Here is a 15,235-nt window from a genome sequence, read left to right on the forward strand (position 1 = left end):
GTCACACTTAAATCTTTCAGATCACCAAACAAATTTAAATATTAGACAAAGATAACACAAATAAACACAAAATGCACTTTATAAATGAAGGTCTTTATTATTAAGGGAAAAAGAAATCCAAACCTACAGGGCCCTGTGTGAAAAAGTGATTGCCCCCTTAACCTAATAACTAGTTGGGCCACCCTTAGCAGCAACAACTGCAATCAAGCGTTTGCGATAACTGGCAATGAGTCTTTTACAGCGCTGTGGAGGAATTCTGGCCCACTCATCTTTGCTGAATTGTTGAACCGCCTTTTTAAGGTCATGCCACAGCATCTCAATCGGATTCAGGTCAGGACTTTGACTAGGCCACTCCAAAGTCTTAATTTTGTTTGTCTTAAGCCATTCAGAGGTGGACTTGCTGGTGTGTTTTGGATCATTGTCCTGCTGCAGAACACAAGTGTGCTTCAGCTTGAGGTCATGAACAGATGGCCGGACATTCTCCTTCAGGATTTTTTGGTAGACAGCAGAATTCATAGTTCCATTTACCACAGCAAGTCTTCCAGGTCCTGAAGCAGCAAAACAGCGCCAGACCATCACACTGCCACCACCATAATTTACTGTTGGTATGATGTTCCTTTTCTGAAATGCTGTGCTACTTCTACGCCAGATGTAATGGGACATACACCTTCCAAAAAATTCAACTTTTATCTCGTCAGTCCACAGAGTATTCTCCCAAAAGTCTTGGGGATCATCAAGATGGTTTCTGGCAAAACTAAGACGGGCCTTTATGTTCTTTTTGCTCAGCAGTGGTTTTCGTCTTGGGGGTCTGCCATGCCGGCCATTTTTGTCCAGTCTCTTTCTTACGGTGGAGTCATGAACACTGACCTTAACTGAGGCAAGTAAGGCCTGCAGTTCTTTAGATGTTGTTGTGGGGTGTTTTGTGACCTCTTAGATGAGTCGTCGCTGCGCTCTTGTGGTAATTTTGGTCGGCCGGCCACTCCTGGGAAGGTTCACCACTGTTCCATGTTCCCCAAGACTGTTCTGCATTTGTGGATAAAGGCTCTCACTGTGGTTCGCTGGAGTCCCAAAGCTTTAGAAATGGCTTTATAACTTTTTCCAGACTGATAGATCTCAATTACTTTGTTTTTCATTTGTTCCTGAATTTCTTTGGATCGCAACATGATGTCTAGCTTTTGAGGATCTTTTGGTTCATTTCACTTTTGTCAGGCAGGTCCTATTTAAGTGATTTCTTGATTGAGAACAGGTGTGGCAGTAATCAGGCCTGGGTGTGGCTAGGGAAATTGAACTCAGCTTTCCAAAGATGTGATAAACCACAGTTAATTTATGTTTTAATGGGGGGCAATCACTTTTTCACACAGGGCCCTGTAGGTTTGGATTTCTTTTTCCCTTAATAATAAAGATCTTCATTTATAAAGTGCATTTTGTGTTTATTTGTGTTATCTTTGTCTAATATTTAAATTTGTTTGGTGATCTGAAACATTTAAGTGTGACAAACATGCAAAAGAATAAGAAATCAGGAAGGGGCAAACACTTTTTCACACCACTGTATACTGGCATAGACCCGTGTTTCCCAACCTGGTCCTCGGGACCACCAAGACAGTCTACATTTTTGATCCAACCTAACTCACAACACACAGGGGTGAAGAACAAATGTGGCTCATCTGAGAGGCCCTGAGGACTGGGCTGGAAAACACTAGTATACACAACTGGCCAGCCCTACACCAAGCTCTAGATTAGGGGCGTCAAAATCAACCACTAAAAGGGCCATATTAAAAAGTCTCATCAAATCTGTGGGCCAGAGAAAACTTTTTTTTTTTATTTCTTTTTTAAAAAATGTTGTGCTATAACCCAAACTGGCCACTATTTATTCAAAATATGCAAAAACTTCAACAGTAAAATACAGACACTTGTAGTAGACCTTGAAATATTACATGGACACTTAAAATATTCATAATCTAAATGTCCCCAGGTGCTCAGTCTTTTAAACCTACCTATTTGCTTGAACTAAACACCTGGGATCCTTTTTTTGCTGCAAATTCATTAAGCCTTGGGCTCAATTTCTGAGCTGCTGACTTAATGTTAAGCGTTTATATTGGCTGAACTGCAGCTGAAATGCATTTTGGTGATACGACTGGTGTGGAATTGCACAGAATTGAGTAGAATTGAGGTCTAACCACTGTCCCATAGACTGCTGTTGAAGTAGGAGAGTCAGAGCGTACATTACGTTGCAGTGTACGCTGGTGACTGTAGTGCAGCACATTGTGAATCGGGCTAATACTAATAGAAAACTACAATACTTTTGCAGGCTGGAAAGGATTATGTGGGGGCCTTGTTGGACACATGGGCTCTACACAGTCTTATCAAACAACATTTCAACCTACTATCTATCTGCTGAATCTGCAGTGACGTGATCGATTACCATGGACAACAACTACGACATGATTCCCAGTAATCAGAAAGAAACAGAAAATCTACTAATTCGAAACATATTTATAATAGAAGCCAATGGGCTGCTTCACCTGACTATTGATGTCCATTCTAAATGTGTTTTAAGCCTATGGGATTCTTATCGTATTCAAATTAGAGGGAAATTACTATACGTGATTGTCAATATGGATGTGCATTCTGACTAATTTCGATACTTGAGTATCCGTGAGCTCATGAATGGATATCCAGTTAAGCACAGCGGGAAAACAATAGTTAAAAATAATGCAGGGTTTGTCGGTTAATCAAGTACTGGAGCACACATTAACTGCACACTACAGATGCAGCAGATCGATTTTAGGCTGAAAAACACTGAAGGATTCCTGTAAGAACCAATGCTACAAACAGGAAGAATGTGATGGAGAGATGGTGAAAAGCAGAAAGCTGATAAGAAATACAGAGAAGAAGTGATGCTCACTGGCCACAGAGAAGTTATTGAGGGGGTAGGCGAAGTCCGCATCCTGAGGCTTTTCTTTGTAGCCGATGAAGGAGCCATCAGTCTTTAAGAGGAAGTAGCGTGGCCTCCAGTTCTTTATGTACTCTCCTGGAGGGCAGAGGAACAGAGGCATGATCAGACATGATCACATACAAACATACAGGCTGTACTCTTTCTTTATATATTTTCCAGGAGGAGACAGTCATGCACAAACAAACATACTAGGGGTGAGCAATGTGTCAGTAGGTTAATGTTAAGGCTGCAATGATTTCAACAGAGATGTGATATCACTTTTTCTTTTCTGATACCGATATTGATATTATTAATACCAGCTGACATCTACACTGAACTGATATTTTCTTCTTTAAAAACTACTAATCTTTAAAATGAGCTATTTTTAATTGAAGCACTTGACTTAAGATGAGTATCTAAAAGTAGTCTATCACACTCAAGCTACTCATTTACTTGACTGACCCCACTTGGAAAAACTACACAGCTAAGAGCATCACATTACACAGCGTGAGTTGTGTGAGTGAGCGCTGTTTCAGGATAGATTTGTTACAGGATGTAATCCCAATACCCATCAATACCCAATATACTATCTCTGGTATTTAAAAAAAATAAATAAACAATTTAAAACAGTGTATTGAACATAGCTCATGTGCCTGGTCATATTAAAGGGGCATTCCAGTCAAAAACTAGCGTTAAATATGCTATTTGTTTGGTTACTAATTACTCTGTAACATTATATCCCTCAGCCTAGAGCTGGGCGATATGGCCAAAAATGTTACCACGATAAACAAAATTCATATCGTTTGATATCGATACATACCGCGATAAATGTCAAATCATTATTTCTTTCAAGTTTGAAGGCTGATTTGTGCTCCTGGGTGGTTAATTGCTGTTTTAAACTATACTTTATGGTCTGAGCACGATGAACACTCACCAAACAGTGGAACATTTCACAAATCTGTCATGGGAGAGTGGGAGAAAGTGTCTGCTGAGCTGTTTTTATCAGCTGGAAAAGCATGGCTATTTAGTAATAGTCATAATTTAAGAAAGAAAACGATGAGCGTTCGGCTACCCCGTTACGCATGACATCACAGTATTCAGACACCAGCTGGCGACGACTGGATTTCTCTATACTATCGTAGTAGTTTAAGGGGTAAACCGCAAAATATCAACACCAGACAAACAGAGTCCTCCTTTTAGGTATGTTTAAACTGAAAGCGGTGCTTTTGTGTCGTGTTTGATCTACAGTATCATCAATTCTCTGTGTTGTGGAGTGACGGAGCGCTGCTTCAAGTTAGCCAGCTGCTAAAAACAGCTAGCCTGGAAAGCTAACCTAGCGCTCTCCCGCTCTCCAATGCCTCACAGCTTCCTCAGTTTACTTTTGTATAAATCAGGGCTGTAATTTACATGAACTCACTTCTTTCTTTCACTTTCGTTGCTTGTGAATGCACTCATACTTAAATATGACTGTCCGAGCGCTGTAACAGCGCTGTAGTTGTGAGGATTGTGATTTAACGCTGCTAAAGCTGGTTAGGATGTTAGGAAAGAGGTGAGTTCACTGTAGGACAGTATAGTTCGTCACTCAGACTCGGTCACAGGAGAGCAGATCGCCGGTCGCTCCGCTCAGACAGGGAATGTGTAACTCCGCGTTTCAGCTGTTGCTAACGACTCATCTTTCTCGTGGCCCCCTCCCTCTCTAATCATGTCGAAAAACTCTCCTGCGCCCTCTCCTGGCGACAGCAGAGTAGTGTCGCTTTCCTTGCAGTAGAAAACGCCACCAAGGCTTTCGCTGAACGTGGAAGTATGAGAATGGTGTATTATATCGAACATTTATTGAACGACGTATCACTCTATCAAGGAAAAGTTTTATCGTTATCGTTTTATCGCCCAGCCCTACCTCAGCCTCATTGATTTGAACTCGCAATTTTATATGATCATGTGTTTTTTCATCAATGTTCTCTCACTACGATACCACACCAATACCAATCCTGGCTGCTAGCCACTGATCTCTAGGCTAGTAAATACAGCCAATCAAGCATTACTGTAACTCTTACCTGGATGTCAAACAAAACTGTTAAGAAAACTGCGGTTCTCTCTTTATCCGGCAGAAAAAATGGACACCAGAAACAAGATTATTACTCTTTCAGCCAGAGAAAAAAAGCTAAACTGAGGAAATGTACCGAGATAGCCAGGAATCTACCTTTAGCTTGTAGTCTCCCTTATCTGATGAGTCATTTCTGTGGTTTGAGAAATCCATTCTCTCTACTGTGGTAACGATTTGAAGACAGTTACTACAGTTCCTGGCAGCTGCTATGAGATACTGGGCTGTCTAGCAAAAGTGTTAGCTTCCGCACGCACCAGCTAATGTTAAAAAAAAAGAAGAATCAAAACAGCCAGCCCTCCAAAAATACACCCCAAAGCAGTTCCTACCACCTTCAAGATACATCATCAGAATTCATCACACCATTACAAAGACAAAATTCTTGTCTGCCATCAAAATGTAGTGCCTTTTTCCCACCTCTGAAACATCTTTTTTTTGGTAATGCTATCATGTACCAGAGAGCTGGGAAAATAATTTTAATTAATAATTTCACTTCTCCCTCCCACCTCTAACGACTAGAAAACGCTATAGAGTACAAAAGATACCGAGTTTCACTCACAAATACATCCTGGTACAAAGGTAAAAGGATTGTTTTCTCGTTCACACTGACTTTAAAAATGCAGATATCCGAATAGCAAAATAGCTCCATCTGTAATTCCATTTCTAATCCTCTAAAACATAAAATCAATATTATTGTATGGCACAAATACCAATACACTAACACAGATGGACATACGGCCAAGCACTACACCCAGTTCTAGATAGCTGCATATTAAAGGAAGACTCTAGCATTCTTGTGAACCTGATCTCTATCTGCTGCATGTGTACCATGGGGTCGGTTACCAAAGAGGTTACTGTTGACGTGTTTTCCCAACTTCAACAGAACAGAAAAAAACCTAAAACCAATGAGCAACAGTGGGGGAACAATTCACAAAATGTATAATTCGATTCCTCGAGAGACACTGGTGTCTCTATACATCTCTCAAACCAATAAATATGAGTAATGCCTGAAAACATGCCTCATGTTAATATGTTAATGTGTCCATTTTAGTCCACAGAATCATTCAATATGATAAAAATACAACATTTGAGACCGTAGAATGACACCCGATCCATTCAGACTGTTTTTCATCAGCACAGAAACCTTAAAAATACAAACTGCACTGTATAAAGCCCCAATTTAACAAACTGTCACAAGCTAATGTGTTAGCCTGAAGCGCAGATGGCGTATCGGGTATTGATGGGTATCTGTATTGGCCTGATACTGATGGGATATTGTAGGAAATAAATAATGTGATCCAATCCTGTAACAAACCATCTTGAAACAGCACTCGCTCTCACTGTGTGATGTTGTTAGCTGTGTAGTTCTTCCTGTAGGGTTAGTAGCGTGAATGAGTAGTTTCAGCATTATAGAGTACTTGCAGATCTTATGTGAAGTACTTCAATTTGAAGGCTTGGTCGTTTTTTAAAGAAGAAAATACAGGATCAGCATTAGCCAACACTCAGTTTTGATCCATCTCTATCCTGAGCTAATGCACTAACACTAACATTGGCTCATACCCAAAGTTTTGAGCCATTTCTAGCCTAAGCTAATGCGCTAGCAAGGAGCAAACACGCTAACCACAAACAAATAAGGCTTTGCTCACACAGCAGGTAAAAGTGACACAAATCCAATCTCTTCTTCATATGTGACACAGATGAACAGCAGAAAACACACTGAATCTGACATTTTCAATTCCGATTTGAGATGCTTTCATATGTGGTACTGAAATCCGATCCGTATCCGATCTGCGGCAATGCGACTCAGCCTGAACAGACGGATCGGAATTCATGCGACTTTTATGTCAGTCCAGCTCGACATTCGTCATAATTTCGCGCTGCTGAGACTCATAAACATTTAGGCTGATGTTTCTGTACCACAAAATTAGGAGGCACTTATCACAACCGATGCGTGTTTGAAGAGATTTTGAAAGGAACAGCCAAAGACCGAGGCTGTAGTGTCAAAGAACAATTAAAAGTCTGAAAGCAAAGTTTAACGAATCGAGGACATGAACGAAAGAAGTGACCGAGCCCTTTTCACAGCAAGCGCGAACACATTCTGGGTGATGAGCCCCGCTGACAGTCAATGAAGCTTCATGATGGCTCCTGTGATGCTGGCGAAGGTGAAGCTGAACCCTCCGGGGGCTCCGGGATTGGCGTTGGTTCATAGTCATGATTGTTTACCTCTGGATGAGCCACGTGAAGCAACGTGAAACATTGTTCTTTTGTGCATGCAGGTCGGTTTGGGAGCTGGTCGTTCAGACTGATGTCGCATACAGGTCAGATTTAAAAGATAATGTGAACAGCCAAACAAAAAAAAATTGGATTTGGTGAGAAAATCAGATTTGGGGCAACTTTTACCTGCTGTGTGAATGTAACCTATGTTAGTTCAAGCTAATGCATCAGCCAAGAGCAAAAATGCTAGCCATAATACGCTATATTACTATATATTACTGTACGATACAATAGGATACAGTTTGATTCAATACGATGTGATAATATGATAGTACACAACAAAATATGATGCAATACCATATGATGCAATACCATGTGATACAATATAATTCAACACAATTCAAAGCCAAACAATTCAATTTAATATTATACAGTATAATAAAATGCGAAACAATATAATATACTGTGTCCTAAGTAGATGTAAATAATTGCTGATCATCTGTAGCTGAAGATGTAGCAGATAAAGGTCAGGTTGAAAAGCATGACAGTATTCCTTTACCAAGCCTCTGTTTAATTCAAATCTTTCTCTCACCTCTCTTCTGCACCCATCCTTCCTTCACCACGTTCTGGTCATTCATGTTGACTCTGAGTTCCAAGGGTCAGAACTCAAGGGTCAGGGGGTGAGCCCAGCACTCGTCCTCTTGCTGCGGGGTCACTCGTCCTGACCCTGCCACTCTTTTTTCTCTCTCTGTTTCTCCTTCTCTTCTGCTCTCTAATGATGCGTTACTGCTTCCTCAGCCTCCTTCTCCACCTCCCTCTCTCTCTCTCTCTCTTTCTCTCGCGACCCTTCAGACACTTCAGCGGTGACTCAGCCTGGAAGGAAGCAACAAAAGAAAGAAAGAAAAAAATGAGCACATACATACACACACACACACTGATCACTCTCCACTTGCATTTCTGTCGCTCACACACACACACACACACACACACACACACACACACACTTTGCATGAGAAATTAAGTCATTGTTAAAACCCGGAGCGGGTTTCCCGCCCCTCCCCATTCTTCCTCTCTCTCGCTCGCTCTCTCTCTCTCTGGGAGCCAGTGGACTTTAGGCTGAACAAATACAGTAGTATATTCACCTGATCATCTTTTAAGTTGTTTTCACCCGTTGGGTGTGTAAATAAAATGAGGAAAATGAAGAAAAATGCATTTATTGAGACAAGTCATGAGTTTGGTGGTGTTATAACTCCTTTAGAGGGCAGCAGTGAGTAATGTTTGTTTATTTGATGTTTGTTAGTAAGGCCTTTAGAGGGCAGCAGTGAGTAATGTTTGTTTATTTGATGTTTGTTAGTAAGGCCTTTAGAGGGCAGCAGTGAGTAACGTTTATTTATTCGATGTTCGTTTGTAAGGCCTTTAGAGGGCAGCAGTGAGTAACGTTTATTTATTCGATGTTCGTTTGTAAGGCCTTTAGAGGGCAGTGGTGAGTAACGTTTGTTTATTTGATGTTTGTTAATAACGTTTTCAGGTAGCAGCGTTGAGTACTGTTTATCTGAGTTCGAGTTGCGTCTGTTGTCAGTTGTGATCCAGTGAGTACTTACAGCTAGGAAGCAAGACAGCTAATAGGGCCACAATTTAGCCACTTCAGACTTAAACAATGATAGTTACATACAAAAAAATTTAATTATTAATTGCAAGTATTTATATAAGTACACTGGCAGATGTTTTATACATATATATGTGTATATGTGTGTGTGTGTTTATACATATATATATAAATATATATATATATATATATATATATATATATATATAGACACATAGACATATATTACATATGTATCTCTCTCTCTCTTTCTCTTATATATATATATATACATTTTTTCTGCAGTCAAAACAGTGGGATCTGCATTTGAATTCATCACAGTCCCTGTAACATCATATCACTACTTTTTTGTGTAATCTGAACAATGTATCTTCACTTAACTTGGGTTGTCGTGCTGTCGGAACGACAGGAAGCCTTGTTCTGACACACTGTGCTGCCTTGTTGAAATGTCCAACCACAGGGCACAAATATAAGCAGCTCCCTACATAAAACTGTAGGTTGATAGCCTAAAACACACAAAGCTGAAGTCAGCTTCCTATTCGCCTATTAATTTCCTATTACTTTTCCTGTTCCTCCTTAAATGGTGCAGCAGTTATTATTACGAAGCCTTAGGAGCCACAGTGTAACTACTGAATGTGACTACTTTGTCACAAAAAAGGCAAATGAATGTAATTGTATGTCCATCAGGACCAGTCTGGGAATTTAAACAGTGACATTATGTAACCATTTTACCTCACAATAACAGATTCAAAATCATTTTCATGGTACACTGACTTACAGTAGGGAGAATGGTGTCTCTGTCATCGCCACTGCGGGCCAGAATGCCTGCTAGAGCGCTATGTAACTTTGGAGGAGCGGGCACAAAACCTCTCGCGAGAACTGCGTAACGCTTTACGGCACCAAGTCGCACAACAACTCAGTTAGCTATTAGAAGCTAGCTCAGTATTCCCAGCATGGACATCACGGCAGAGGCTGTGAAGAGAATAAAGATGTTACTGGAGGAAGTGAGGAGAAAAAAAGAGAGCGAGACCGAGCAAAAGACCAGACAAAGGTAAATCTCAGATTGGCTTTTACTCGTTGGCAAGAGCTAAAAGACATAAAATGACTCAAGACATTTAATTTATACATTTTTTCAACTCAATTGCATTATCATGACATCCCTAACTGCAACTGCAGTACTTACAACATATGACAGACACACTGGCAAACCAATAGTGTCACAAGGACAAAGACTGGAACTGTGTTGACCAAAATAATTAACTTCTGTTGGATAAGATGAACACCTCACTTCATCATAGCACCCTGGAGACGTTCATCTGGAATAGTGGTTGGTCAGGATGCTCCCAGCACACTGTGACTGGTTAAAGAGCTCATTTACAATACAATTAAATATCTTCCAATATTTGATAACATTAACAATGTTAATGAGCCACTTCTTCCTGGGTCCTGCTAGTCTATGCTAAGCTAATATCTTACAAACCTGACACAGCTTGCTTTGATTAGTTTTCTTCTCTTAAAATAACCCCAAAGGGAACTTAATGCAATGTATTTCTACCGGTGTGGCTAATCTTTGAAACATTATCATGAATATAACACACGACCTCGAGTGTTTTATTGCTTTTATACAACAGTTAAATAAATAAAGTAAGAAATAAATAAACCGGGCAGTGGCATTTAATATGTTTTAATGTTCGCAGTTCCTTCAGCCAAATTATAGTTCCTTATCGAGCAGCTTGTTGCTACGTCAGAGTAACGAACTCCGCTCACTCGCTGCACAGTCTGCTGTAAACCTCGCCTTTTGAAGCACAGACTGAGCCATGAAACTGCCGCAATATCAGGTTTAGCTCAGTCTTGTCATTTTTTGCCAGATCAGTATTAATGTTGTTTTGTTCCAGCCAGTCTGTAAAGCATCTTACAGCCCATTTTGTTTGGCGAATGGTATTGGGTTCATTTCTGGCTGATTCCAGGTCGTTTGGCTGTTCTTCTGTCACAGCTGCCGACTGAAAAGCTGCTCAGTGGTGATGACAGTTTGGGAATTTAGTGTCGTCTCATCTTCAGAGTCTGACCAAATCGGTTGTCGGTCAAATGTGATCTTAAAAGTATCCATTTTCTGTTTGTGGCAAAGTAAGAAGTAAAAACGTTCAAATGGCTTGAGCGTCTCCTACAGCTGTCTCAGCGGAGTGATACAGTGTTTGTGAAAAACCCGTGATGTTATGGCGAAATATCAGCACGGTTAGAGCGCTTCTCAACCAATCAGCTTGCATGGCCGGAACTAACTGTTGTATAATGCTCATTTTCTGTCAATACTAACAAAACTACATATCAACGGACAACATACTGTCCAGCACTACTGTATTTTTTTTTGCAACCTCAGTACTGCAAATGAGATACTGCTCAGGCCAGCCGGAGAACAGTCTGGGCCTATACTTGCTGCCAGTGGTTTGACACACATTGTAGAACATTGAGCAGTCTAGAATGTGTTCTAGGTCAGTGTTCTGGCACTTTTCACCAGCAGACTTGCCATTAGGGGTTACTCTGATATTGGAATCGTATTCTTATCAGCAGATAACTAATTTAAAATGATCAGCATCAGACGGATGTTTAGGTTTGACTGATAGTCATATGTGATGGCGTATTTACTGTACCCTGGCAGAGCAGAATGTTTAGGTGACGCAATGCTAATAATGCTAAAATGTCTGCATCTGTAACCGCACGCTTAAAAATGATGGTTCTTCCAGTATTCTTCAGTAGAGAAAAGAATGAATGAAGACGCAAAGAACCCTTTGCATGATTAAAGGGTTCACTGCATGGTGAAATGGTTCGTCAGCTCGATGGAGAATGTGCTGTAGATGGCGAGCTTGTAGCAACAGAAGAACCATTTTGGGTTCTTCTATTGTTACAAGCTTGACATTGTAACAGCGGAAGAACGCTTTTTGGTGCTACATAGAACTATTTTCAAAAATCTACAGCACATTCTGAAAAACCCTTCCACCGTGCAAAGAAGCCCTTAATCATGTAAAGAGTTATTTGAGTGTTTATGGTTCTATGTAGAACCATTTTCTTTACTAAAGAACCCTTGAAGAGCCATCATTGTTAAGAGTGTACACAGAAATAAAATAATATTTCTCAGTAATTCAGGTAGATTTAAAAAAATGTATTGGCATCGGCAGATACAGACATGAAAAATATCACATATCAGCATCGGCCCACAGTTTCCATCTCGGTACATCCCTACTTACGATGCCCGTTTGACTCAACACTTAAATGTACATAAGCTCAGGACTGTAACCTTTGTTTGGGAATGTAATCAACCCAAGGGAGTTTCTACAACCACAATAACTAAAGCTATCTGTTTAGCTCCTTCAAGTCTAAACAGCAGGAATCACATTTAACAAGGGCCCATAATCTAAAAACTGTTCTCTTACATTCAAGTACATGGATATCACCCTTGATGAGGTAAACATGGGCCAAGCCTTTCTGATTTTGGTTATTCATAGCGTTGTTCATTCTACTTTTGCAAATTCTGTAAACGCTAACAGTTTTTCTCTAATAAATATACATTTTGCACAGTCCTTTTTTGCTCCCTAATTCATGCAAGCATATTTGGGTCTAATAATGTTAATAATAATCTATAATCTATATTATATATACACTATATATTCAAAGGACATCCAGCCATTTCAGCAAATTACACTTTGATGCAGTTTCAAAGACCTGAAATCAACCCAAAATCTCTACCAAAGAAGGACAAACAAACCGATCCTCAGCACCTCGGTCATGTAAACACAGTGCTTGATCCCTATTCATGTACATCAACGTATGCTGACGCGATGCCAACGCTATAGCAGGAGTGTGAAAAGGAACAAAAGCCGGCCTAATGCCCCCAAAAACACAAGGAGCTTCTTTTCATGGGTTTGCCAATGTCTAGACAACAATCAGTTCCTGGCTTCTCCTCATTTCATGCAAATCAGTGTCTGTATCTCCACATCCATCCTCCATGTTTACCAGCCAGCTCCATCCACAAACACAGAAACCAAAACAGGCATGAACTGTGAGGCTGATGACAACCTTACAGGGAAAAGAAAATAGCTACCATTCAGATTGATGGTATTCCAAGGTAACGCTAGATAGCTTGGTAGATACCATGAAAAACACAGCTGCTGGGTAAGATGTGTTGATGCCTGAGCACAGAAAGGCAAAGGATGGAAGCAAACAGATTCGCAGCCAAAAAAAGATGAGGCTTTAACGTTTAGCTGTCCTGTTCAGCAGCCCAGGCCACAGTGTGCAGCATCATGAATACAACATGAACAACACAACACCAAAAACACAGTTAGCAGGCTAGCAGGAAATAAAAAAGAAAACACAACATACACGTTCATTGGCTTATTTTCCTGCTGAATCTCTGAAGGAGCGCCAAAAAACCCGCAGTCAGTCAGAATGAAGACGGGTTTATTAAGGAAACCGAGCAAATGTCAACAAAAAAGCAGCCCTGGGCTTGAGGAGCAGGAGCAGGAGCAGGAGCAGCAGGAGGAGGAGGAGGAGGAGGCTAGTGGCATTCCCGAGCTAGCGTTAGCTCCCCGTCTCCCACGCTGCGTATCCTATTTCCACCCGAGGAGAGGAGGACAAAAACCCAGAAAGACGGATGTGCCATTGACTTAAAGATGTAAAGGAGGTGATAGAGAGAGGCGAGGAGGTGCAGTGAAGGAACTACCCGAACTGCAACGGAGCTTTTTTTCCGCTCCAAGGGCGTGTGGTGTCATTTAGGCTCTGGTTATATAACAGCAGCAGCAGCAGCAGCAGCACCGCCGCCGCCGCCACCGCAACATCCTAAAAAGGAGACTGAGATTGACGGGGCTAGCCGGTCACGTTATTTAGGCTGGAAAAAATGAACAAAACCTCACAGGGGTGGTCGTTCTCGAGTACGTTTGGGACGTGAAAGGCCACGGCGTAGAAGCCTGGGTGTCGAAAGAGACGAAGACGGAGGAAAAACGGGGTTAAAAACAATGAGATTCGTGCGAGATGTGGCGTTTTTCCCCCCTCTTCCCCTCGCTCGTAGCTGATTACAATCAAAATGGAGGACCGAGAATCGCTGTCAGGAGTCAAGACGAGCTTGTTTTGGTGCAAATAAACAACAAGCGACAGCTAAAAGAGAGGGAGAGGATGGTTAAACGTGTCTGGTTTGGGAGGGGATACCGTGCTAACCTGAGCGCGTCGAGGCCTCACAGAAAACGGAGTGACGGTTTAACGGTTTGTTTTGAGGCCGAACGTTCGAAGCATCAGCGCGAGAGTGCGCGCGCGCGCGCGCACCCCGACTACACACATGCATACATACGTACATACATACATAGTCAAGAGCGCGAGAGAGCGCGCGCCAGCCAAGCCAAGTCAAGCTAACTCGCGCCACCACCCAGCCAACATCACCACCGCAGCTGACGAAGCTGAAGTCGGCTTCCTATTCGAACTCGCCCGGTCCACCTTAAATGGCGCAGCAGTCGCATGTACTGCGTGCAGCGGTTACATTAGGTTGCATGTAGCTGCTGCACCATTTAAGGTGGACCGGGTGAATTCGAATAGGAAGCCGACTTCAGCTTCGTACCGCATCCTCCATCTCTCGCGCACACACACACGCACACATTTGGGGCGCCTGCTATGTGCGTTAACTTACCTGTCAGGCCGAGCGAGCGCGAGACGACACGGTCTCTGCTGTAGGTAGGGTGGGACGGGTGCTCGCGCTCAGGGTGGTGTTGGGAGTAGTAGGATGTTGTTAGAGGGGGGTAAGCTCGCAGGGTTCCTCCCTCCCTCCCTCTCTCTCTCTCTCTCGCTCTCTCTCTCTCCCTCTCCCTTCAGCTCGAGCTCCTCTGCTCCGCTCGCGCGTCCACCATGCGGGGCTGCTGGCTCGAGCGGATGGGCTGCTGTTGTTTTCGCGCACGCAAGTGAAGAGAAGAAGACAGAGGAGCGCCAGCAGCGGCTCATGAGGAAGAGGAGCGGGTCGAGGCTAAGAAAGAAGACCCGCGCGTCGCTCGTGAAGCTGCCATGCTCGCTCGTTTCCCCCGGTGAACCGAATGACCCCCCAACCAGGCAGGCTCGAGCTGCTGCTGCTGCTGCAGGAGACGGAGGCGCTGGGTTGCCAGATTGCTCCAGATAATTGCTCCAAATTTTTTGATTCTACATCAAAAATCTTTCACTGATCATAACAGAGACCGCAGATCGCTTCAGTACAATATTCGAGTTAAATATTTTTTTTAAAAAAAGATTTTAAAAAAAAAATTACACGCCACGATTTTCACCCAGGAGATTGCTTTAATGCTACCCACCCAAAAACGTTTATGTGCATATATATATACATACATACATATATATATATATATATATATATATA

General features: G+C 42.0%; 1 protein-coding gene across 1 annotated transcript in view; it reads right to left on the bottom strand.

Moving 5' to 3' along the window:
* Positions 1-14,935, bottom strand: part of akt3b (v-akt murine thymoma viral oncogene homolog 3b) — a 36,625-nt gene extending 21,690 nt beyond the window's left edge. Inside the window, exons 1-3 of the mRNA XM_036557690.1 lie at positions 14,522-14,935; positions 7,843-8,123; positions 2,906-3,031 (exon numbers count right to left, since the gene is read on the bottom strand). Of these exons, the coding sequence (XP_036413583.1) occupies positions 2,906-3,031; positions 7,843-7,888 (172 nt within the window). The 5' untranslated portion in view covers positions 7,889-8,123; positions 14,522-14,935. The remainder of the gene's footprint in view (positions 1-2,905; positions 3,032-7,842; positions 8,124-14,521) is intronic.
* Positions 14,936-15,235: the final 300 nt, after the last annotated feature.

Source organism: Colossoma macropomum, unplaced genomic scaffold (assembly GCF_904425465.1).
Source record: "Colossoma macropomum unplaced genomic scaffold, Colossoma_macropomum, whole genome shotgun sequence".
Classification (NCBI taxonomy): Eukaryota; Metazoa; Chordata; class Actinopteri; order Characiformes; family Serrasalmidae; genus Colossoma; species Colossoma macropomum.